Genomic DNA, 25,214 nt, shown 5'->3' on the forward strand with positions numbered 1-25,214 from the left:
TGTGGTGGAGCATTTAGAAATTGAGTTTATCCTGTGTTTGCAAATGTCTGTCTTTGCTTATGCAATAACCATATTTAAAATAATTTCAACTTAAAATAAAGTTTTATAGTGTGCTAAGAGATAGTTTCTAACTGTGGATTACATACATATGGATTATTGTTCTTCTCTTGTATTTCATTTGAGATCCATGGGTTGGGTTCTAAGTTTAGAACTATGTACTTCTTTTATTTCACAGTGAATCACATCACTAGAAATAGTAAATGAAGAATAAAAAAAATAGTACTACTTTTATAGTATAACTAACTTGAGTTCTCCTTATTTTTAATCTTATGGTTGACCACAAGTTTGTGGTTGATTGATTTCTGCACACATAAGACCATGCAGCTGAAATTAGAACTCCTTGACCTTCAGTGCCTGTAATTCACTTCATCCACCATGTCCAAGTGTAAAGAAGGTAGTACAGCCTACTAGCAAATCTTTGTGATGTTTTAATGGTTATAGTTTCAGGATACGACTGGTAGGAGCTGAGTTCAAATAAACTGACTTGATTTCTTTCTTCCTTTTTCTTTTGTTTATTTAGTTTGTCTTATACACAGTATTAATTGCATTTAGTTTTTACAGCTGTTTTTGTTTGTACTGGCATTGGTTAAAACATTTCCTTGAGTCTCTCCTCCCAGTCCCATAGCTGGGACATAGTACAGAACCATTCCAATTTTCCTTCAGCTTTATGTGACAGTGGCCAAGAAATCAGTTCCTTTTTTATTGTGTAAGAAACCAATGGTAAACCAGTTACATTCAAGTTTGAAAGAAGTAGGGGTCCATCTTGAGCTTGAAGAATAGTTTAAATTATTGAATTCAATGCCGTATTATCTTTAAATCAACAGAGGTCGTTTGTATCTCTTGCTTTGTAAGATAGTTTTTTTCCATAATGTGATTTATCTGTGGGAAATTAAACTTAAAATTGGTTATGAATAATTCCAGTACATAATCCTATAGTTTGGACTCTTTGTGACTCCAAGTATCTTCAGTGACAGTCTCTCATGCTCAAGTAGACTAGAGCACCTTTTTAACTTCACTGTGATGATTAGGTGTGGAACTGTAGCTCTGCCACCATGTGATCCTTAAGCAATGTGATACAAAATTCTCTCTGCCATACTGAAAGCTGGCTAATCTTTCAGATCAGTATATCCAGTTAAAGATTTCAATTCCTAGAAACTCTGAATACACTATCAAACAATTTGACCTACTATAGGCTTGTGAACTGTGAGTAGGAGATTTAAGACAGCATTCTGTAGTTTGATTTTATGATCTCAGCCTTCCAGAAGCTGAGACTTTGTCTCAGACATCAATAGAATGTGTCTCCTGCCCTGCTTCAACTGTGATGAGGCATTGGAACTCCTTTCTTCTCTGTTTAAATTTCCTGATTTATGCTTTCTTTTCTTTTCCATTTTTAAGGGATTTTCAGAGAAAGAACTATGGAAGTTCCTAGTTCCAGCACATTCTTCATCTTGGGTATGGATATCCAACTCTCACTTTCATCCTTGACCTGTTCTCACAAGACAAAAACTTGTTCTTCTTCCTGGAAAGACCATTTAGTTAATTATGGAAAATAATATCTCTGCTAAGTGGGACAAGTTTCCAACATTTAACTAGGTCCCTCTCACCTAAGAAGGCTTCTTTCTCCTTGATTTGTGATGACTGGGAAATCATAAGTGAGAAATATGTCAGTTTAGTAAGGCTTTGGTGGTCTTTAATTTCAGCTTGTTTTGTATTGGTGGGATTAATTCTTTTTTCCTTACCAGTCACTTCTGGCTTCCTTCTATACAATTTGAAGTTTCTTTCAGAGTCTCTGTTTATAAAACTTAAATGTAGGTATTTTTTGTGTAAAGGATTTTCATATCTATGCCTACCTTTGCTTTTTTGAACCAAAAAGTACTGCTTTTTTTGGTAAGTGTTCTTTCTGCTAAAACATTGAAGATATTCATGCTGCTGTAGCCATTAGCAATATTTTCCTGGAATAAGTTCATTCTGAGTCCATTGTAGATTCCTTTCTTAAGTTTTTATCACAATGAAACTCCTAGACTGGTTTGCAGGTATACTATGCAGTTATGGATGTGCTGCTAGGAATTTCCATCAATGTGAGTATGCACATGAAGGAGGAGAAAAGAAGAAAAGAAGTTAACAACAGTGGTGTATTGTTTAGGATATTCACATCTACAACTTTCCTCACCCTTATCCTCTATCCAGGCATCAAGCAGTCAAGCAAGGAGCTAAAAAAGGAATTGGGGTCAGTGTACCACCACTTCTCCCTTCTATGCCTGCTGCTGGGAGAATCAAAGGCATAAAGCAGAAGCATGAACCATGGGACAGAGGCTCATCACAATCTGTCTGGACCCAAATTCAAAACAGCGGTGCTCTTGCATCCTCTAAGCTGATAAATGCTGCTGGTGAGAGACAGGCTTCTGCCAAATTTGTGACAGGAATGTGAGGCTGCATCTAACTTTAACATGCCAAGGAACATTTCTGGGTACTGGAAGGTGCCATGTGGCATTCTCCCAAGGAAAGAGCTACCAGGCACAGCTGAAGAATTAGTATGTGCCTAGGGCCTCATAGACAATCTGGATGCAGCAATCCTGCTTAGAAGATTTGAGTAGTGTAGGTGTGGAGCATTCTATGCCAGTATGACCTCAGTGCCAGGAAATAGTTCCAAACATGTTTAGTTTACTACTGCTGGTGCAGCCTGAGCTTCTAAATGGTTCAGAGTTGAAGTGACAAGAGAACTGATATGGCATTCAGGGTCTGGCAGAATGGAGAGTCCTAACCTGCATACAACCCATGACATATTTTCTGGGAGCTAAGCAGAGTCAGATAGTTTTAGTATCTATTGTGCTTTGCTCTCAACAGTATATAAACATTCTAGATCCCAGACTGTTCACCGCTATTTTGTAAATGAGGACTGAAACAACTGTGCCTCTGTTACATGGAAAAGAAGTATATAAAACTCTACTGCCTAAACGTGATTGTCTGGAGAATCTGTTAGGGATTTTATGTTGCTCAGAGGGACTGTGATGTAGGAAAGCAAAAAACCAGTTTCTGTTTGTAAAATTAAAAATACAGTCCTGTACCAATTTACCTCTATGTGAAGATTTTTGTAACTGCAATGGCTACAAAACTGAAGATGTAAAATTCATCTTGCCATTTAAAAAAAAACCTCCAAGCTGTTCTGAAATGACTTCATGCCCTGGACTGCTCCTAAAGTTTTGTCTTCTATGTGGCAGAACTATATGATCAACTATGTAAAAATTTGTATTTCATTGTAATGGGAATCTATTCCTTAATTGATTGAACTGATAAAGTTTGTTGTTTTACAAAAAACAGGTCAGAAGTTTTGTTTCTGTTTTGTTTGCTGTGGATTTGGTATAGTTTTAGAATTTCTGCAACCATGAACTGCATCCTGGTATTCTGTTTCCATGCCCAGGGGAAGTTAACCTTCAAGCTTTGTTTGATTATACTTTCATAGAAAATATTTACAAATTCTCTGTGCATTCAGTCTGCTCTGAACTGGCTTGATCAAAGTCTATGTGGAATCATGGCTGTATGGAATCTTTATGCTAATAATGTACCCCCAAATAATTCAGTGTCTCAGTTATCAGTATTATGGGAGTATTACAGTATTACAGCAATGCTGTGCTGTGTGTGTTTTTTCAAATTGTGTGCTATCAATGCAGGTCATATAAGTTTGGTTTGAGCTCTCAGGCCTTTTAAGATTCCAAGTTCCTTCAGATCACTTTGCACTCTTTTCAGGAGGCTTCTTGAAACTCCAGAAGAGATGGATATTCCAGTAACTAGATGCTTTTTAAACATTTACTTTTTACTATCGTTACTATTACATTTACTTCTACAATCCCCTCACCCTAGGAAAGAAGTGTTCCTTGAATTGTGCTAACTTCAGCTTTGTCAAACACATCTATATGATCTTCTTTCCCTGGGTGGTGGGACCATGGGGAGCCAGCCATGAATTACCAACTAGCTGGGCCTTGGCCAATTTTAATATTTAATTCCACTAGAATGGACTTTCTAGTGTGACTCCAAATATGACAAGTGTAGTTTTGGTCAGGCTTCAGCACCTGGGGGAAAATGACCCTGTTCTTACTATTTGAAATCTGATTGTGTCCCCTTTAGAATGAGATGCAGTAAAAGGTCTTTTTTTTCCAAGATTAATTGACATTTAAAGTGAATTCAGAATAAGGTAAATTCAGCTGGGGTCTGTTTTTCAGGGGGTTTTGTGTGTTTTAACTGTCTTTTTACAGTTAATACTAAGTAGCTACAGAACCTAGCCCATGTGTATGTCAGAGGCCTTCCCATCTCCATAATTTTCTAAAAACCTACAGCTTTCTGGAGATTTCACAAACAAGGATCCCTTTCTCTCTGCAAATGTATGACCTTTAATGGAAAAAAAAAAAAGAAAAGAAAAAGATAATTATATGTATAATGACGGAAAGCAGGATAGAATCTGCCATCCACACATGCATTTCATAATCTTTTTCTTTTGGTGTATCATTTATCTTCTTTTTGTTGTAGGCCAGTCTAGCCTTGCATGATACAATTAGTTTAGTACCTAAGGTATTTAATTCAGGATTGTTTTTTTCCTGCTGAATTATATAAAGATTTAGGAACATTATTTGAATTAAACACAGCTGAAAAAATTACAGTAATTGTTCCATGAGTCCTTCAGGTACCACAGTGCTGATAGTAGATTAGAGAGAGTTGTGATGAATCATTTTGCTTGGTGTCTTATTGTGGAACTGGGATCTCTCCTGCAATGTTTTATTTTTTAAATCTATGATACTAGGAGGAATATTTTCACACAAATTTGGATTCTCTAGATATCTCTTATAGAACAGAGAGTAAAGAAAGGACATTAAATTATTACTGTTATGGATGAATTTTGTAATATATTTTACTAAAAGGTATTTGCGAAAACAGATTTTGTGAAGTTTCCTATCAGTTCAATTTAAAGCTACAGAAAGATGCTGAAAGATAATTCTTTAAATATATTCCCCCAAATTTAGCATTTTTATTTTAATATTGCTGAAAAGTTCATGATCCACATATCTGCAATTCTATGGAGCACTTGCAATCCTTATAGAGTAGGTTTCAGGTTCATTTCCTAGAAAACATTCCGTAGTAAAACTATTTGAGGTGCAAAGAATGTTTCTTTGTTGATGTCTGATTGGTTTTTGGCAAATTATAAGACACAGTGTTCACTCTAGATACATCTGGAAATAAGTGATGAGTTATTGTTCTTTTTAAGCTGTTTGAAACTCTCCATCAGCCAAATCTTCCTTTATAGTAGAAGATTCTGTGTCATTTAAACCTCTTCATTTTGAATTTCATTTCTACATTTGATAAGGCTTTTAAATAGAGTAGAAACAATAACTCCTAATGGATTTAAAAAGGGAATTCTAGCATAAATAGACTAAAAATTTACTGAGTATTTTTACTGTAATTGCATTTTGCCTTCTAAGCTGTGTGTCATAAATAATTTTATTCAATGAAAAGCATCATGTTGGATGAATTGATTTTTTCTGAGTGATCCAAGTGATTACAAGCATATCCTACCAAATACTTTGTTAGTCATAATGAGTATGACCTTTGTAGTTATTTCAGTAACAGTGTTCAGGAAATTTTAAGTGGTGACATTGTTGTTATATATCCAAAAGCTTTGGAAGACCTTTGTAGAATGTCGCTGTGAAACTTCAGCCTCTACTTAAAGTATGTAATTTTTCTTTGTGTCTGTGTAAGTAATTTTGTGGTAATAAAAGTATTTCTAGTCATGATGATAGTAATGCTTTGGATGCTGCTGAGGTAATTCTGACCTCTGTTGGCAAAGCACAGCAAATGAAATGTGTACTGAGTAGCATCCTTCTGTTTTGATATTATTTATTTCAAATATGACATGTTGCTGAGAGAAAAAATTAACACATTAATTTTATGTTTTTATTGTTTGAAAGCTTTTTTCTATTCAACTGTTCAGTTAGCTAGAGCATAGAATAGAGAGTTTATGCTCAAACTGTCCTTAGTTAATAACATTATCTGACTTAGTAGTTTTGTACCATGCAATAGTTTCATCCATTATCATTCTTACTCAGATTTTCTATGCTAAGCCAAAAACATTTGAACATTTCATATTATAATAGCTCTATATGTTAAAGATTAGGTGTTAAAAAGATTCCATCTGAGGTTTGCAGTATGTCTGATAAAGACTAATCTTCAAGGCTCTGAAAAAACTTGATCCGTTTTGCCCAGTTGTACTTAATGAAGAAGCTAATTTTGCCCTGATTGACTTCCTTATTTAACTTGATAATCAATTTAAGAGAAGAAAGAAATGCTGATGTAATCTGAACAGGTGCAAATTTGTTTTTTCAATCTACTGACTATAATTTTTATAATGTATTTGTCATATCTATCTTTATATTTTGTATGTCTTTCCTAAGCTGTGTCCTTGTTAACGAAGTTAATACAAAGCTGATGTAAAGAATGAGTGTTAGCACCTGGATGGAGGCAGTCAACATATAGATACCCCATGGTAGCATTCTAGCAAATGCAGTAAGTGCACCTCTGATTTGAAATGATGTTTCTCCAAAGAACAGACTCAAATTGTTTAATATCTTTGTTATTAAACATAAACATAATGTTTACATTATAAAATTCAGCATTATAAGAGTCACTCCAGGACAATAGGAAGGAGTTTTAGTACTCTTGAATTCGTTTTGATCAAGGTTATTTTCAATTACCTTATACCTTGCAAAAAAGTACTGTTGCAGGCTTCTGATGTTCTCTGCCTTTCTCATTGTCTGCTCAGGCCCATGGAATCTGAATAATTGAGAAAATATTCTCACAGCACAAACGTTATGTAGATATTCTACATATGTTATAGGTCATTGATAGACTTCAAGAGCCTTAATATCTCAGGATTTATATTTTGGAAGTTAGTTCCTGGGGCTGTAGTCTTTCACTATTCTGAGTTTATGCTAAAGTTATGTCAGGTTGTCCAAAAGGATTGGACATTATTGCTGCTATTATGAGATGAAGATATGGAAGCTTTGAATTCAGAATATGGGAAATCATGTGGATAACTGATTTAATATCATATGGATGCAAACTCAAGAAGTGAGACTCAGACTCTCACATCTGTTACATTTTCATATGTCAAGATTAGATTGATGCAGATATTAATGCTACTATAGTTGGTTTCTGAATCTCATTTTCAAATCTCAGCAAAAATTGAGAATGAGGTGTGAGATGGCCTTCAAGAATCAAGAGGAAATGCAATCCTGCATTTTTGCTTGTGTATATTTTGCTAGTGTCTGAAAGAATTATTCTACTTTTGAGGAAACCCAAATGAGGAAGGACAAGGTATTAATGCCAGCTGAGTTGCGGACTCTATATATAGCAAACTCTGTTCTGTATGTCCTACAGCTATAACAAAGAGTCTTATCTCAGGTTGGTTTCTAATACGAACAATCTTTAGTGCTGGATTGAGGTCATAGATCTAACATCATCCATATTCAAAAATCTTTGATGCAAATTGTTACTCTTCCCAGCACTGCTTCCAGTGCCAGAGCTTCAGGAATTTTTATTCCACTTAAACAAATGTCAGTAAGTGTTCCAGGATGCATAATTAATCATTTAGAGGTTTTAAAATCTCCTTTTCTAGTAAATATTGACTTTGCCTCTCTCTGATAAGAATGTGTTTAAAATTGCAAACACCATGAATTTATGATGGATGGGAATAGTGTGTTGGATCTCCAAAAATGAATTGTGGAAAAAACATTTTTCTTACTAAAGATTCAAGGTCAGCTGAATTAGGAAAAAGAATGGCTAAGGGAATATCTTTCCTAATAAAATATGTCATCATATCTGTATTCTTGAAAAAAAGAGAAATAGGACTTTGGTTCAGTTTATTTCTGATAAAAGTAATGTTACAGTGGCTTCTTAAAATTTTTATTTTAATCTCAGCCAATTTTTTATACAAAAGAAGGAGTCAGAATGGTCTTTCTGAGAATGTGCTTGGTTCTTCAAAAGAAAACAATGATGTATATACTATAGCTCAACATTCATGGTTATATTCATACATGTATTCCATTCATGTATGGAATCAAAAAATCATAGAATATGCTGGGTTGGAAAGGACCCACAAGGGTCATCGTGTCCAGCTCCTGGCCTGCACAGCGCCATACCCGAGAGTCACACCCTGTGCCTGGGAGCATTGTCCAGACACTCCCCGAGCTCTGTCAGGCTGGTGCTGTGACCACTGCCCTGGGGAGCCTGTTCAGTGCCCAAACACCCTCTGGGGGAAGAACCTGTTTCTAATACCCAACCTAAACCTCTCCTGACACAGCTTCAGGCCGTTCCCTTGTGTCCTGTCACAAGGGCCACCACAGAGATCAGTGCCTGCCCCTCCTCTTCCCATCATGAGGAAGTTGTAATTGCCATGAGGTCTCTCCTCAGGTCTCCTCCAGGCTGAACAGACCAAGTGTCCTCACAGACACTTCCCCTCAAGGCCCTTCACCATCACTGTAGCTCTCCTTTGGTTGCTCTCTAATAGTTTTATATCATTCTTATATTGTGGCACCCAAACCTGCACACAGGACTCGAGGTGCACTAATGCAGAGTAGAATGGGACAAACCAACTGGCAAGTGAGTGTTTGATGTACTTGGAATCATGAGATATGCAAGGGCTTTCACGGTGCTTCAGAAGATTGATTTCTGTTGTGCTTATAGAAAAAAATAATGATTCTTTATGTAATTTCACTAAATATTAGTTGTCTGAAAAGAGTTGAAAGAACACAGTACTTATTTATGAAGGGTGTTTAATATATGAATGTACCCATAAGTATTGTATTCACACTGAAGAAATATATAGCCAAAGCAATTAGCCTTTCTCTATTATATAGCCTAGTACTAAATAGCACAGTGAGCTGTGTTCCTGGTTAACCTTTGTCTCTATATGATCAATCTATAGATCTTACACAAAGTGCCTAGGTCAGGTTCATAACAAATACTTAGAACCCAACTACCTCACACATTTTAGGGGGCCCAAACTCCACGGGTGTGGAGTTGCTCTTCGTAGGAACAATTAATCTGATGCACTGATCTTCAGAATTAGCCATGTGGTGTTCTTTCAGATTGCTCAGATCATCTAAGGTCATACATGGAGATACCATTGGCAATGGTTTTAGAATATGATTCACATTGCTTAAACATGAATGATTTTGCTGCTAATCTCGTTTTGAACTGTGTATTTTCATAATTTAGTAGTTGTTCTTACAGCATTCTTCTGCAGGATGATGCCAAATGAGAGGTAATTTTTTTTTTCTGTCAGAATGACTGGGTTTTCAAGGACAGGACTCTGGATTGAATCCAAAGATCTGTCTGACTCATCATTGACAAGTTGGAATTACTATGGTTCTCTGTGGACTAAGCAAAACCCCAGCTTGTCCCTATAGACAAGTGGAATACAGAGGAACACTTCTGTCATAACTGATGAAGGCTTCCTCTCTTTTAACCACTCCAGGCAAATTGGTCTTGACTGTAAAAGTTAACCAGTACTACTCAGGAACGTTTTGCTTTCTGAATATAGCCACAGTATTATGCAGCATACTCAGCCACTGTACTTTTAGATGAGTAGTCCATAAGGAATGATGAAGCCAGACTGGTGAGATAAAGGTCAAATGCAAAGTTACCTTATATATGACAGATTTTTTAAATAAAGCATAACTAATTGATTTCCTATTCCTGTGTGTGACATCATCCTGAAGTCAATGTGTTTCTCCTTTTGGTTTTTCATATCAACTGATTTTTTACAACATTTAAAGTGATGTAACTATTAAGACTATCAGAATAAAGTTACATCCCCTCAAGGGAAATTAATTGCAGCTGCAAGTAAACAAAGTTCTAACTCAGTTAAAATAGTTCATGTGGCTTCTGTTCAGGTTTAGTTTATTTAAATTTTACCATACAGAGTGTTTAATTGGAGAGACTGAGTGCTCATCGACATGTTTTTCTAGGTAGATTCTTTCCCAAACTGGGCATACCTAAATTTGAATGTAGTTGTGCATGTACAGACTGTCCAATCTGAAGAGTTGTAGGACATGCCTCCCAATGATCTGTCAACCATACAAGACCACTGGTTTCTCTAGTATTTTTTATATAGATCTCCAAAGTTGACTCACAAAATACTTAGTAAAACTTCAGCAGAAGCCTCCTGGTCATCTTTTGTTCTCCAAAATTTAACCTTCTCCCTGTCTCTCAGATGACACCACCTCTTTGATTGGTCTTAACTTCAGAGACCTACAGCCACACAACTGGCTCCCTTACCTACTTTGCTGACTAATCCATCTTGGTCTTCATTAGTAATCACACACTGTCTCCATGGACACATGTGGTTCCTCTGATCCAAGGTCTCCTTCCAGTTTATGGTATGCAGACCCTTGTTTGCTCATTTCCTGGCCAGACTGACATATATTCTCACTAACCCATCATCTCACTCAGGTGCAGACAGTTTGGCCCTCATGCATGCACACAGGAGAGAGGCCCTTGGCCAAGAAAATAGAATCAGAATTTAAGACTGAGTGCAGGACACAACCAGCCTATTGTGCTGCAGAACCAACTATACACATGTGATCAACCCTTTTTGTCCCTCTATCCCTTATCCCTCTATCTTCTCAAAACTTGTTCCTCCTCAAATCACCTAAATCCATCCCTTACCCCGCCTTTGGTTCCTCCCCTAAATATCCCATCAGAAATCTTACTTAATCCACATGTCCTGTAGCCCTAGACAGTAGTGTCTCTCAGCCTGAAGTGTTCTCCAGCATTGTTTCATGCTGATGTGTGTCACCCCTGGGCAGTGAAGTGGAGGCTCTCACAGCACAGTTTTGAGAGGGACCCCAACAAGGTGTGTCTTTGCCTGCTGTGGGGTTGTTGTTGCTCTCTGCTGGAGTTACATAGATGGGCTTTTAATGCACTGGTGACACTTCTGTGGTGAGCTCCAGAGTAGTGGTGCTAGGGTATTACCTGGTTCGCCCACCTGCTGTTGTCCCTTTGTGCTTCTTTGTATATAAACAGGAGCTGTTTATTACATAACCTAACATGTAAATAAGAATTTATGTCGTTTCCAATTATCTCAGTACTATTCCAGCCTGTTCTTTGGGTACTTCGCAATCGTAAGGTCCTCATTTACAGGTTCTATAATTTTTCACCTCAGGAGTTCCTTTGAAGTTGTTTCTTAAGTCCTAACTCTATCAAAAGGTTTTTTGTAAAACCTTTTTCTTTCAATTACAATTCTTTATCCTGAGGCTATTCAAAGGATAAGACCATATTGACTCTCTGTAAGACTCATCACAACTAAGTCTTTCCAGGACTTTGGTATCTCTATGTGTCTAGCTTTCTGCGTCTCCTCAGCCACACACTGACCTTCAGTCATTTATAATCAGCCTTTTCATAATTCTTTCCACTGGAGAAGCAATGGATGGCAGGTTGGACTAATGATGGTAGGGGTCTCATCATTCTCCAACCAAAAATACAGTTAGTAACAGCAAGAATGGTACTGAGCAAGTATACTAGGTTATCTATTGGACATAAAGGTTATTTGCATACTTTGAAATGCTGCCACCCTACTCCCAAATTTTAGTCTGGGCAGATGTAGTCTGTTAAATCTATCGGTGTTCATTTACCAGTGATATTTCACAACACTTGATAAACAATAATTACTGGTAAGATACTTTGTTTTTGAGTCTTACGTTGTTGGACATAATCCCATTCTTCTACATGTTTTCTTAAATTACACTTCCATGCTTGTGTTATCACTGTAAGTGTTGATCCTCCTGTTTGCATATTTGGAAAAAGATTTTTTTCTAACTCACTGTTTTAGCTAGCTCTAAGTATAGTAATGAGTAAATGTTATATACTAAATAATCAAACTCATAATATGTATTGCACTTGAGAGATCAAATAGAAATCATGAACTGAACAGATTCAGTATGGAAATAAGACAACAGTTTAGTGGAATTCTCCAGTTTTGCAGACTTACAGTAAGGCCAAGACTGTAAACAGATCAAAGTTAAAGAAAGCAAATGGAATAAGCCGCTTTAGAACCTGAACTTGAGTAACATCCTTAATCCATGAACAGTTGAATTTTGTTGTATTATAATGTATAATGTATTATAATGAAGCAACTAAACAACAGGAATCACATAGGAGATAAGCAGATTCAAAGTTGAAATGTTTTTGAGTCACATTCCACACTGATACATCAAAAGTTCTTAATTGGAATTATATATACAATAAGCTTTAAGCATAAAATCAGTATTAATTGAATTGATAATCATTTGTCATTTGTCATTCCATTTATTTTTAATTAAAATAAAAATTATTATTTTAATTTGAGATTTTTAATTCTCAGTTGCTTCATGCAACAGGTTTTTTGATACTGGAAAGAAGATCAAAGATAGCCTTACTCAAAATATCATCTTCTGTTTTCAGTTTAATACCTATAACTGCACCTGTTTGAAATTAATCCTAAAATACATTTTTCAATGTTTATTCCCCATGTGCGGTTATTTATTAGGCTTTAAAATATGACTTTCTAAAAGGGTTTTATCTCCACTGCTACTAAAAACAAATATTTAAATTTCTTTCTTTGAAGTAATTTGAAGATGTACCTCAAATTCAGCAAATGAGTGTTAATAATAGGTAAAACCATGCATGAAAAAGAAATACAAATTTTTATAGAATAATGTATCTGGCATAAAACTGGATTCTACCAAAGATGAATCCACAGAAAGAAAAAAATTCAAATTTACTAAAATGATACACTTCTGTATTTGATAAGTAACATTATTAAGATATAGGTTAAAGGAAGAGTTGTCAGTGTAATATATTTGTGCATGAAATAGAGAATGGGAGCTATTTTTCTGCTGTTCACAATAAGTAATAGTATTATTATTATTTATCTGAATCATGATATACATTATCATGTAAAAGTTCTCATTTTCAAAATTCTCTGCAATACTGACCATGTACTTTGTATAAAGTGACTTAGCACAACTGAACATGTGCATGAATGTAGGCAGAGTACTAATAAAGAGCCTGGTTGTGTGCTCAAAAGACTTTATTCAATGTGCTTCTGTCAGATTAACAAAAAGCATTGAAATTCTGGAAGATTTTGGCTGAGAACAAGATGAATTCCTGTAATATGTATTTATTCTGTGGAACACAGGAACAGTAAGAGGCTGTGTACATTGAACTGGCGTTTGCCATTGACATCAATGAAAAGAGAATGAAGTTCAGAATGTCATGTCATCAGGCAGTTCTCTAAGATTTTTAAAAACTCTTATCATTGTTCACCAAAATATTTTCCTTTCACCTTAGCAAAACTACCATATAAGGACCAGAAATATTTTTGCATAGTCATGAAATAGTATAATGATAATGGAGTGATATAATGCAGACATATATACAGAGAGGAAATGTGATGCATAAAAAAATGATGTGTTCCTTGCAAGCATAGTTCTTGTACTGTTGATGGGGAATATGTTTAGATTATTACCTGGAAAAAGCTTTTATTTCCTTGCTTTTCTGTTAATTTGTGTGTAAAAACAGCCATTTCACAATTATTTCTTTCCAGAAAGCATAGCAAAATAAGAAATCAATCAACTAACCATCTTTTTATGTCATTTTCATGTTTCTTTGAAATACTACTCTTTATATGTAACTATTTTAGCAGATGAAAAAAAAAAAAAAAGAGAAACAATAGTAATTTTATGACCAAGTAAAGAGTATTTTCAATTAATATTTGACATCACTTCATAAGGTCAATATACTTTGTCCACAGTGAAAGCAGACTATAAGAAGGAGATCTTACTGCTTTCAGCAATAATGTAGATAGTATAACAGACTTCTATTTATTTGTGCTTTACTTTGGCAAGATGTCATGGAAGAAACTAATTGATAATCATGTTTTAATTCATTGTTGAATGAAAACTATTTTTTTTGCACAAAAAGTAGTTTCAATTACCTTCTTAAAATACATTAAGTAATAGGAAGGTTTTAATTTGCTGATGTACATAGGAAAACAGATTCCTAACTTACTAATGCATGCCCCATTAAGAAGTTTGATTACTGACTGCATCAAAGTAATAGAAGAAATATATTTTTGAGAACATTCAATATTAATGGTATCCTAAAGAACCGCTGATTTTCTGTCAACAAATATTCTTTTCTGGACATTGAATGGTATTTGTTTTTTGTCAGATTCTCCTTAGTGTTGCTTTCACAGATGTTTTAATACACAGATAGATCAATATATTTAATGATTCTTCACATATCATGTATGTTTATGATACTAAAGAAAGGATATTTAGGTTTTTCCTCAATCTCTATTCCACTTTTGTTTGAAGTCAGATGCTTTGTACGGAGCTTATAGATGGCTGGACTTTTGTCCCGCTGTATTAGGATTGCAAGAGAAGAGTTTAGCTGAAGCTGGGAGTTTTAGCATGTAAGAATTTGTATTCAGACTGTCCAATTTGAATTTGATTCTCAGTTATCAAAGCATAAATATCCCATGTATATATATACTGGACCTGCATTCCTTTTGTAGGAAATAATGTTCCAATACTGTCGAAATCCACGAGAGGATTTCTGCACTGGGCCAAGGGATGAGTCCTGCAGCCGAGTCCTGCTCGTGCTTGCTGTGTTCTGTAGTTTGATAATCACACTGTGATTCTGAACGTCTTTGTGTACCCTTTGGGAGCTGCCAGTGATTAGTCTGTCCATCCTGTCTTGTGTCTCTGAGTCATCAGCATTTACTCATTGTCTTTTGTCCTTTGCCTCTCACCCACCCAACCTGCATGTCCTGAGGAGTTTCACATAAGTGCATTTATATATGCTTTAATAAAGTTTCAGAGCTGTTTTTTTTATAAATCAGAATAGTTTCAGTTCAAAAATATTTCCTAAGATCAGAGTCAGAATATACAACAATGTTTTAATTAATAAGTGGATTAAAGAAGAAAATTAGGAGAGAATGAATAAGTATTATCTTATGTGTCGAGTTTTGGTGGGAGGTTTTTGTTTTTAATTTTTTTGTGGGTTTTTTGGTTTTTATTCATGATGCCTAGCACATTATGAACAGTACATGAACTCTTGTATCCTTGCATTTTGCCAAAACAACCAATAGACAAATCCCAACAACTCTAAGTCAAAGCAAGCAAGCTATCAAAATCAAGTAAATTATGTTCTGGTTGGTAGTGTATTTTCTTTTTGGTAATATTTAAAAATCTTACTTTCTATACGCTTCTTGTTTTCTTCATTCTCCTATAAGCTGGTATACATCAAAGGATGAAAATATAATTCAACAAATAAGACAATAATGGATAAACACTATGCAAAAGTATAAGGGAGGTTGTATCTTATCAATAAATAAAGATTTATTTCCTTCTAGTAGATAGAAAGCTTGGCCTTTGCATTACAAATAACATCTGTCTATCAAGAGCTATCTGTTCAGGAACTTAATTTTTACTATTACATGAAGTTAAAATAATTTCCTTTCATTGAAAAGATTAGAGTGACTTTTTGTATCTGAAAGTTGCCTTCTGTAGAAAAGAACATCTGTAGATGTTGGAGCAGATATTTTAAAAAGTCACTTTTTGTGTTTTTTTTTTTGTTTTTTCTTCTTCTTTGCATCCAAGAAAATAATTCAATCCTGTTCTTCCAAGAAATTAAATTTCAGGGAGAGGTGAGGTACCCAGCATTATGTAGAATTATGCTCACTGCAGAACACAATGTTTCACACAAATAATTCTGTATGCACACAGTATTACTTGGGGGAAAACAACTTCTTCAGTTTATGAGCTAATGAATCACTCCAATACACACAATCAAAAAGAGACCAGTCTACATCAGTATTCCCGAGTGTGCATATATATATATATATATATATATATATATATATGTGTGTGTATAAATATATATTCCATTTTATGGGTAATAAAATACAGATTCAATAGTAAATAATTCTTAAAAATCATATATTAAGCATAATGTCATTTTACTAATGTAGATAATGAAAAATGTCAATATGAAAAATTCTTTTTACTTATTAGTTTCAAATTATTTTCTTTAAACTACAGCACTTGATTCTAATGCATGAAGTGAAGGGAAATATGGCTCGCCAATGGATGTTTAGCACGGTATTAGAAACTAAAGAAAACAGACTGTAATTCAGGAGTCAAAATTTTGTACTCGGGAAGTTTTAATACTGTTACAGAAGGGTCAGTTGCTTCTTTAAGGGATACAATCAGTTTCAAATGTAATCGGTTAGACAAAATAGCCTGCTGATTCTCAATACACCTCTGTTATCCAATTTCCAGGGCTTGGTTTTGTTGTTGGTTTTGGTAGATTAGCACCCATGATTTCCACTTTGAAACAAAATCTGTCCTTTAGAGTTTTTTGAAGAGTCCATAATAGATCATGAAACTGGTTAAACAGGATATGTAATGAAGTTGAATGTAAAATACAGAAAGATAACAAAATAGAATTTAATTTCTTTTTAAAGGCATATCTAATTTACTTTAAGTATATAATCAGCTAAAGTGGGAGCTAAAATATCAAGTTAAGTAAAAAGAATAAATTTCCTGTCCCTTTAAACAATTTGATTGGTTCCAACTAATCTGATGCTTGTTTGATTCTAGACTGACCTAAAGACAATGATTACATACTTGTGGAACAGTAGTACAAAATCAGATGATAACCTCAGTGTAATTACCAGAATAACAGAGGGAGAAGAGATCTAATTGAAATGACTATTCTGTCATTAGTCTTTGAGTCTGCCCTATATACAGTTCATGACTCATATATAGATGGATGTGTAAAATTATTTTTATAAATAAATCATATTGCTATCAAGATGAAATTTGCTATTTCAAGTTTCTTTCAAGGTAATTCATCTCTTAAAGTTTTATCACACTTGTTGCAGAGGTCTTTAGATTATTTGTGGATTAAATTTATGACACTTCTGTACTTGCCAAGCCAAAAAATTAACTTCACAGTTTTTCTGTATTTGCAGCATCTGGCGAGGACCAAACATAAACTGCACTGACAGTTCAGGTTATACTGCTTTACATCATGCAGCTTTAAATGGACACAAGTAAGTGCCTCACATTTAGTTTTTATGTAGAATGGTATTTAACTGTGTAATGCAAGAAAATACAGCATAGTTCTGTGATTTGTACCAAAAATTGGCAAACCCTGACTTTTTAAAAAAGCCTTCTTTCCAATAGAATGTATTAATATAAGATGTTTTGACATTGTCCTCAGTATTAATAAGTAGAAATGACAAATGAGAAATGTTTAAAACTATTTATTCTATACTGCTTCTTCCAAATTCTTCCTCAGTTTGGGGGAAATTTAGCATTGTTACTGCTAGTCTTGGCTCTAGCATTTTTCCAATGCTGGGAAATCACAGCAGAAAATATTGTGTTATGTTTCTGTGTGTATGTACATATGTATAGAGTGTGAACATTTCAGGAAGCAGTTTTGTGAAACAGAACAGTAGAGATTAATTGTTATCAAAGCAAAAGTAACATGAAAAAAATATTTAGTAATTATGCGCTTGAAAGCAGGAAAAATAAGAATATTTTCACTAAAGAAAGTTTTGACATAAAGCTTTGGTTTACTCCTCTGTGGAAGGTAAGGAATTGGTCCAAATTCAGCTGAAATTAAGAGTGATTTGTATGAATTTTAATGTGATTTTGGACTATCCATAAAATAACACATGCATATATAATTATTATGTGTTTAGTTTACACATTGCACAATTTTTGCATCCTTCTAAGGATAAATTAAAATTTTAGGATGTGTCTTCAATTGTATTCTAGAAAGGTGCCTATTTTCGTTAGGATGGACTAATCTTTTGATGAATATGGGATATTTTTTCTAAATAAATATATGAAGTAAACTCTTGAACCAGATATTGTGCATTTTCCAAAGTTTTAGCTTTGTGTAGGAAGGTTCAGAATAATCCTTTAATATATTTTTATCTCCATGAAATTAGGTCTAAGTTCTTATTATGGTCTGTTAGACTCAGCATTTTTGTTCATGATTTATGGATTGTTTCTAGTGCTATTGCTAATTTTTGACTGACCAAACCCCAAGCACTGGCTTGCAAAGATCGCTGGTTTTAAATAGATGAAAACTGGGTTTAGTGTATGTAATACTGGAAATAAAATAATAGTTACACAGAAACTTAAAAATATTGCTGTATAAACATTGAAACTATCAGAGCTTTCAAGTGAATCCTAGCAATATAAAGTATCAAATCCCAAAACATACAAAAGCCAAATGATGATTTCAGATGTAGTATTGACCAAACTTTTTCTGAGGACAGGGAGGACTTAAAAATGTGGATTTATGTACAGCAGCAGATATAACTACAGCCTTCGAAAAGTGCAATGTTGGCTGCTATGACCCCATACACTCACAGCAGGATAAGCAGCAGTAACTGACATCACAATTATACCTTCTAATATTAAAGTAAATGATGATGACTACATCATGAGATATTTTGTGATAAATCATGAGGGTTTCAGGACCTGTTATCCAAGCCATTATACTGATCCTGCTGCAATGGTAGCATGGTCAGCAAGAGAATTGGACAGACACCTGGTGATTCTAATTTTGTTAGTCATCACAAATAAAAAATAAATTACACTCTATTTGAGTTTTCAAACTTGATATTCAAAATCAAAAGGGCATACAATCATTTGACACAAGAATCTTCCCACTTAGGAGAAGTTTCTGTCCTTTAAAAACTTCAGGGATTTTAATTTTTCCCACTTTACACTAGGTTGAACCTGAGGGATTTCAAAGTTTTTCAAGAAAAGTAAGAACATACGAATTTGTGGCTGAGATACTTTTTGGACACCATTGTTCAAATCCTTGCTTGATCACTGTGTGTGATGAATTCCCTCCTCCTTGGTTATTCTGGGATAATTTTCTTTCCTTGGGAAACTATTCAGCTTTATCTAAGTAATTAAATCATATCTGGGGCAGGCACTGGAATCTCAGTCTCCCTAAGTAATTTCACTTATCCCAGTAATGTTACTGGGCTAAGGACTTTAGGTCTCCTCCTCTCTGAAATGTATTTGCACAAAATGAAAAAGTTCTGCCAAAGCACTAAAGAAGTCTCACCCTAGATAAGTGTAATGGGTTAGGGCATTCTTGAAGGATGAAGGAGATGCATGTTCTATTTTGTAGCTTGAATCTCACAATAGACTCTCCCCAAAAATTCCTGTTTGTTTTTATCTCCAGATTTCATCTGTGCAGGGCTTTTCTACTGACTTTCTTCCACATAGTTCAATTTATGCTTCCTCTGTTTGGTCTTCCTTTCAGATAAGCCGCTGTGTACATCTAGCTCTCATTGGACCATTTACTGCAAAAACTAACTATTATTTAATGGGAAGTCTCTCAAACCTTACATGTACTAAAAAGTTTCCCTCAGGAGTCCCTTTTCTGGAGCTTTTTGTGTAGCAGAAGTCTTTCTGTAGTGGAGCTGCTCTTTCTTGGCTGTTCTCATGGTATTTGACCTTGTCAGGAGTAACCAAAATCCAGCTTAAATTTTCCTCAAAGCTTTGATGAGATGACTCCAGTATCTTTTGAAGTCAGCTGGGAGTTTCTTTTGACCTGGATATATTCCCTCATAACTTGCCACATTTTTCTTTCAATATGCAATTAAATAAGGTTCCTTCAAGGTTGGAAGAATAATTGCCTTAGATTTATCTTCTGTCTTAATTTGTAGTCAATTTTGTAGTCATTTTTGGTCATAATATAGGCTACATTGAGCTCCCTCCCCTCACTGATTTTTTGAGCCAAATCATTAAGTCAGTGTTTCCATATTTGTAAAAAGTGTGCGTAGAACTGCCCACACTGGATCATAGATTCTCTTAGCTTAATAACTAGTGAGACCTGACTGTGTCAAATTATGAGACTACAACTGCAGCAATAAGACAGAATTTATTTACTTTCTGACATACTTGGTAATGTTATCATACCACACAGCTGATTTTTATGTTTAGCTTTTGAAGTTAAGTACAGGAGACTGCTTAAAAATCAGGGATGCAATATACCAACTTATGCTAATCTTTCACTTAATGTATGGTAAGCCACACCAAAAGTGCTGAAAGGAATATAAAGAGAATTAAAATGGCGATAAGTCACTTTTCCCCTCACTGCTACAAGGCAGCTGAATGTGGGAAATGAAAATGGAAGCAGTTATTTCACAGAAGTTATACATAGAAGCTATTTCAAATACCTAGCTAGATCATCATTAAATTGTTTCCTAACTATCTTTGAGATAATGCCTTAAAGAAGAGGAAAAACTATTACTTAAGCTTTACGGTAAATTATCCTCTTGTCATCCTGCCTCCAGAATTCAGCAGTGATGGGGCCAAGAGTATTTCTCTGCCTTTAGTGCCTTGAGGGACATGCCCAGGTTCTAGATGGGAAAATTCTAAAAATGATTCTGTGGCCAGGTGATCCTATTGAAAGAAACAGATTCAGAAAGCAGGTGATAATATTGTTGATGATATTCATAAGAAGCAAGAATCGTTACAATGGATAGCATTTTGTCTATGTTTTACTATTTAATTTTCAGAAATTATTCTATTAATAATAAATAAATTAATTAATTAATTAAACAATATTATTATAGTCTTCACTCTTTGTAGCTGTTTCACTTGAGGTACAGGTTTGGGGTTTTTTTTGTATTTTCCATTATAAAAATAGTGGTAATATGTATGTTCATGTAAAAACTTAATAAAATTAGCTTCCTGTCCATTTTTAGATTTACCTCCTGTTTTCCAGGGATATAGTTCTCAAATTACTTCAGTATGAAGCATCAACTAATGTAGCAGATAATAAAGGTTACTTTCCTATTCACTTGGCTGCCTGGAGAGGAGATGTAGATATTGTGAAGATTCTCATCCATCATGGACCATCACACTCCAGAGTGAATGAACAGGTGAAGTGATAAAAAATATTTATGTGCTTCATCAGAAAAAAAACCTGCACATATTCTTTAGGTCTAAACAATTTATAGACAAGTTAAAAAAGTCTATTTTCCATTGTTTCAGTAATTTCTTCTCCAAAATTTATAAAATCCTCCATTATAAACATACCAGATACATTTCTTCTGGGTAGGCACTGACCTAAAGAATATTAGATTAAAAAAGTATGGAAAAAACTTCTGTTTGTTTTGGAAAAATCACATGAAGAAATACTCTAACTATGCATCTTTTCTGTATGGTTGTAAATTTGCACAAACTTTGTGGGTTTTTTACTGTATTAGATATTAAGTTCCTGAAAATCTTTGAGATAAAATTAATGTCCTTGGTATATTTTAAGAGTACTGTAAATTATTAGTTATCCAGAGGTAAATCAAAAACCAGATGGACTGCATGGATGCAAGTGCAGCACAAAGGACACATAAAAAGACCAAGAAAAGTTATAAGAGTATTACAGTGTGTAAGGGCAGTATAAGTATGTTGTGTTCTGCTGTCAAACATATGGTACACCTTCTGTTTTTATTCTGTATATTCTTACATGGTCCATTCATAGGATTAGTATTTAGAAATAGAAAGAAGTTGATTAAAATTTGACACCATCTAGGCTGACCTGCTAAAGAACTGGAAGTAGGCTGTGAAATACAGATAGTAACTATTAAGCAATTGCATTTGCTGGGGTGGTCAGTTGGAATGTGAAGGTGGGAGTCATCTCCTAATTCAGATCTAAGCTGCAATGTCTATATTGCCTGCATGTGCACCTCTTGGTTCCACAGAGGTCTTGTCTGTGTAATCACAGGAGCCAACAGGGCTATTCAGATGACTGAAAGGAGGATTCAAGTGTCCAAAGACAGAAATGCAGTACCTTCTGAGGCCCTGCACTAACTGAGACATCTGCATGGGCCTGAGAGTGTGACAGAGGGTGTTCAGAATTTCCAGGTCCTTGTGGAGTGGGTGGTAAGGTCCAGGTACGGTACCACCTGGCACCCCACAGCACCTCAAATGGCAAAGTGCAATCCAACAAATTAATTGTCCTCTCAGTGCCTACATTAGTGTGGCCAGAAGGCAGACTGTGAAAAGATAAGAAATGTGAGACCTAGATTACAAACACTTAACCAGTGTGAGATGCCATGCTTTGAATAATCTATTCGATCTCTGAAGTTATGCACCTAGCCATTGGAATCCATACAATAACTAGGATATGAATATCAAGTATTAGTGCAGAAAATATAGGAAAATAAAGTAATAAAATATGTCCATGTGACAGTTTTCTGGGAAATCCTGTAATACTCTGACACATTCTAGAAAAAAAACAAAACTCAAAATTTGTCATTCTGTGATTTCAGTTTCAGATTAACATAATTATCCAACTTTCTCATTCTCATCAGCTGTCTTATGTAGGATGAAACCAGTTGAACTGTAGGATTATCTTTTGTCAAGGAGAGGTTTTTTACAGTTTTATTTATGCACCAAAACAAAAAGCAACTGTTGGATTGTAAGTCACACATTTGCTTGAAGACATGACGTATATTCTACTGACAGAATACTGGAAGCTGTGTAGAAACTTCAGAGAGGGTGAGAGTGAAAAAGATATTTCAGTAAGATTAGAAAGAGAAACATAAATTCAAACCCACTTCTCCCCAATCCCACATGTACCTCCAGACTTCTAGAATACTGTCAAACTTGATTAGGTGTGCTGTATCTGGTTTGGTCACTGGAGCAAATAAGCAGGGATACCCTGATACTTCTATATGCCAGTGACTCAAGAAAGATCCTCAGATGTCCTCCTGTTTATGCATTTAACCCAAAAACGTGTGAGCAATTCTCACAATAAATGTTGCATGTTAAGTCTTGTAAGAGAATCTTAATCATATTAAACTTTGAACTCATGCATACAGAGTTTTTCTGACCTTATAAATTGCTTGGTGTTCCACTCTAGACAATGGCCAGGTTTAGTATGTGGACTACTTTGCTGGCACCTACTTTCCTCTGCTAATTAGCACTGTACGCAGGAGAATATTCTCTGTATCCCAGGAAGAGGGAAATGTCGTGTTGTTATAGAGCCACCTCCACCCACGTATCCTCAAATAACGCCTGAGAGGCATCCTCACCCTGACGCCTGGTGTACATTCATATGAGCCTGTAGGATTCTCAGGCTTTTGCTTATTTGCAAAGAGGCTTTCTAAGGCAGGTCACTCCTCAAAGCTCTCCTAACTTCTCTTTGGAGCTTAAGATATGGCTTGTAAGAAATCCTGGACTACTTTTCTTTCCTTTTTCTTCTGGTAGCTGGAGATAAGGACATCCATTTTCCATTACACTTTTTCACCACAGCAACAGTGCACTCAAGTCAGATGTTTTTCCTCTGATTTTGTTGTGGTTTTTCTGTTTGTTTGTTGGGTTTTTTTTAGAGATCACATTAAGATGTAATTGTTTGCATTTTAAGAAAATTATTTTGTTCATGATTTTAAAATTATTGCAACTAATTTGTAACACATTCTTGTTTTCACCCATCTGATGGAAATCCTGTGTGAAAGTAATGCATCTAAATACTTATGTAAAAAAAATGTATAACCGAACAAAGAAATAAACGACAGGTTCGTGATGCATAAATGTATATTACGTGAAATAATGGATTTTATGTGGTATATTTTAAATTGATCAAACTGCATTCTACACTTTCAAAATGCAGTAAAGTAGCACCATAGCATCATATCCAACCATATCCAGCATATAAAGCTCTGAATGCCCCCTGCTGTTCCTATTACATAAAACTGGAACAAACAGTAAAAAGACAAACAGTTAAATGACAATTATATTGTGGGGGTGGTGGAATGTAGACTGGCAACTCTACACACAAAGAACAGTTACAGCATAACAATTACAAAAGAAGAATTCTATCCCTGTTTAATGTAGGAGTCTTGACAGGTATGGTGTGTTTTAAATCATAAAATATGGTGACATTGCAAAGATATGTTTAACTTCATTGATGAAGATTTAAAATTATGTAAATTATAAACTGAATTAAGATAGCATGAGATCAAGATTTGTTAATTGATAATACCAAATAAAATAAAAAGGTATGCTATTAATAGTCAAACTACTTACATATTTATTTATGTAAGGACATCTAGATAGCTAAAACATTTATTGTGGCAACTTTCATCATAAAATTGCATAATCAATAACAAACCCTAATCTGTGAAAAAATGGTTAATTATCAGCCACATATAGGTCAATATTTAGTATTTGGTTTTTTCACAGGAAAAAATGTGAATAACATCAGGGATAAATAGAAATATATATTATTAAATACAAATAAAATATATTCCAATTTTATATATATATATACATACATACATACAGAATATGAATTGTGAAAAATTTACAGGGAAAAATGCAAACACTTCTGAAATTTTTATGGATTCGATGTGCTGTAGAATTTGCTTGTACCTCAAATTGTAGTTGCCACAAAACCCACCCACATTTCTTTAAAGCTGTTCAACAATTCTTCTGAAATGTGAAGAAAAAGAGTTCAGGACACATTAATTTGATGTAAACACCTAAATTTTAACATATTGCTAATTTCTCCACATCATCCAAATGAAACACATATGTTTCTCTCAATGCCACCTCAGGACTTCCAGTTCCAAAATAACCTGCAAACACAGTATTTTTCAAATTAATTTGCTTTTACCCTTCAATTAATTTGAGACTAGTGGATGAATTTCAGTTTCTCTTGCAAGTCTTACTGTACTTTCATTTGAAGAAAAAAAGTTGCACATGCAATCTTTCTGATTTAAGCCAATTGCAAGAATAAATTGGAATTTTTTTTTTTCAAAGTAGTCAACCATATTGCATTACTTTTTTATATTGTTTACATAAGTAAAAGTGAATTTCAATGGGAAGTCAGTAGATTTGATTTTGATTAACACTGAATAATTTGCAGATAAACTTCTTTTATTTTTTCAGAATTATTAACTTCTTGATGGAAGTTCTCAGGAAACTGTCTTCCTGATTTAATACATAAAGTAAGACCATCCTGAGGTCATTGCTTTCTCTGTCTTGCATTTATTCTTTCACTTCTTTTTCTCTATTGAA

The 25,214-nt window shown here is 34.6% G+C and overlaps 1 protein-coding gene across 7 annotated transcripts in view; it reads left to right on the forward strand.

Annotated features, from left to right (window-relative positions):
- The window catches only part of ANKS1B (ankyrin repeat and sterile alpha motif domain containing 1B), a 412,251-nt gene that overhangs the window by 29,407 nt on the left and 357,630 nt on the right, over positions 1–25,214 (forward strand). For all 7 annotated transcript variants that reach the window (XM_086885843.1, XM_086885840.1, XM_086885842.1 and 4 more), the window contains exons 2-3: positions 17,126–17,206; positions 20,920–21,076. In XM_086885843.1, coding sequence (XP_086741969.1) covers positions 17,126–17,206; positions 20,920–21,076 — 238 coding nt within the window. The remainder of the gene's footprint in view (positions 1–17,125; positions 17,207–20,919; positions 21,077–25,214) is intronic.

The sequence above is a fragment of the Cyanistes caeruleus genome, chromosome 4, assembly GCF_971803275.1.
Source record: "Cyanistes caeruleus chromosome 4, bCyaCae1.hap1.1, whole genome shotgun sequence".
Lineage (NCBI taxonomy): Eukaryota > Metazoa > Chordata > Aves > Passeriformes > Paridae > Cyanistes > Cyanistes caeruleus.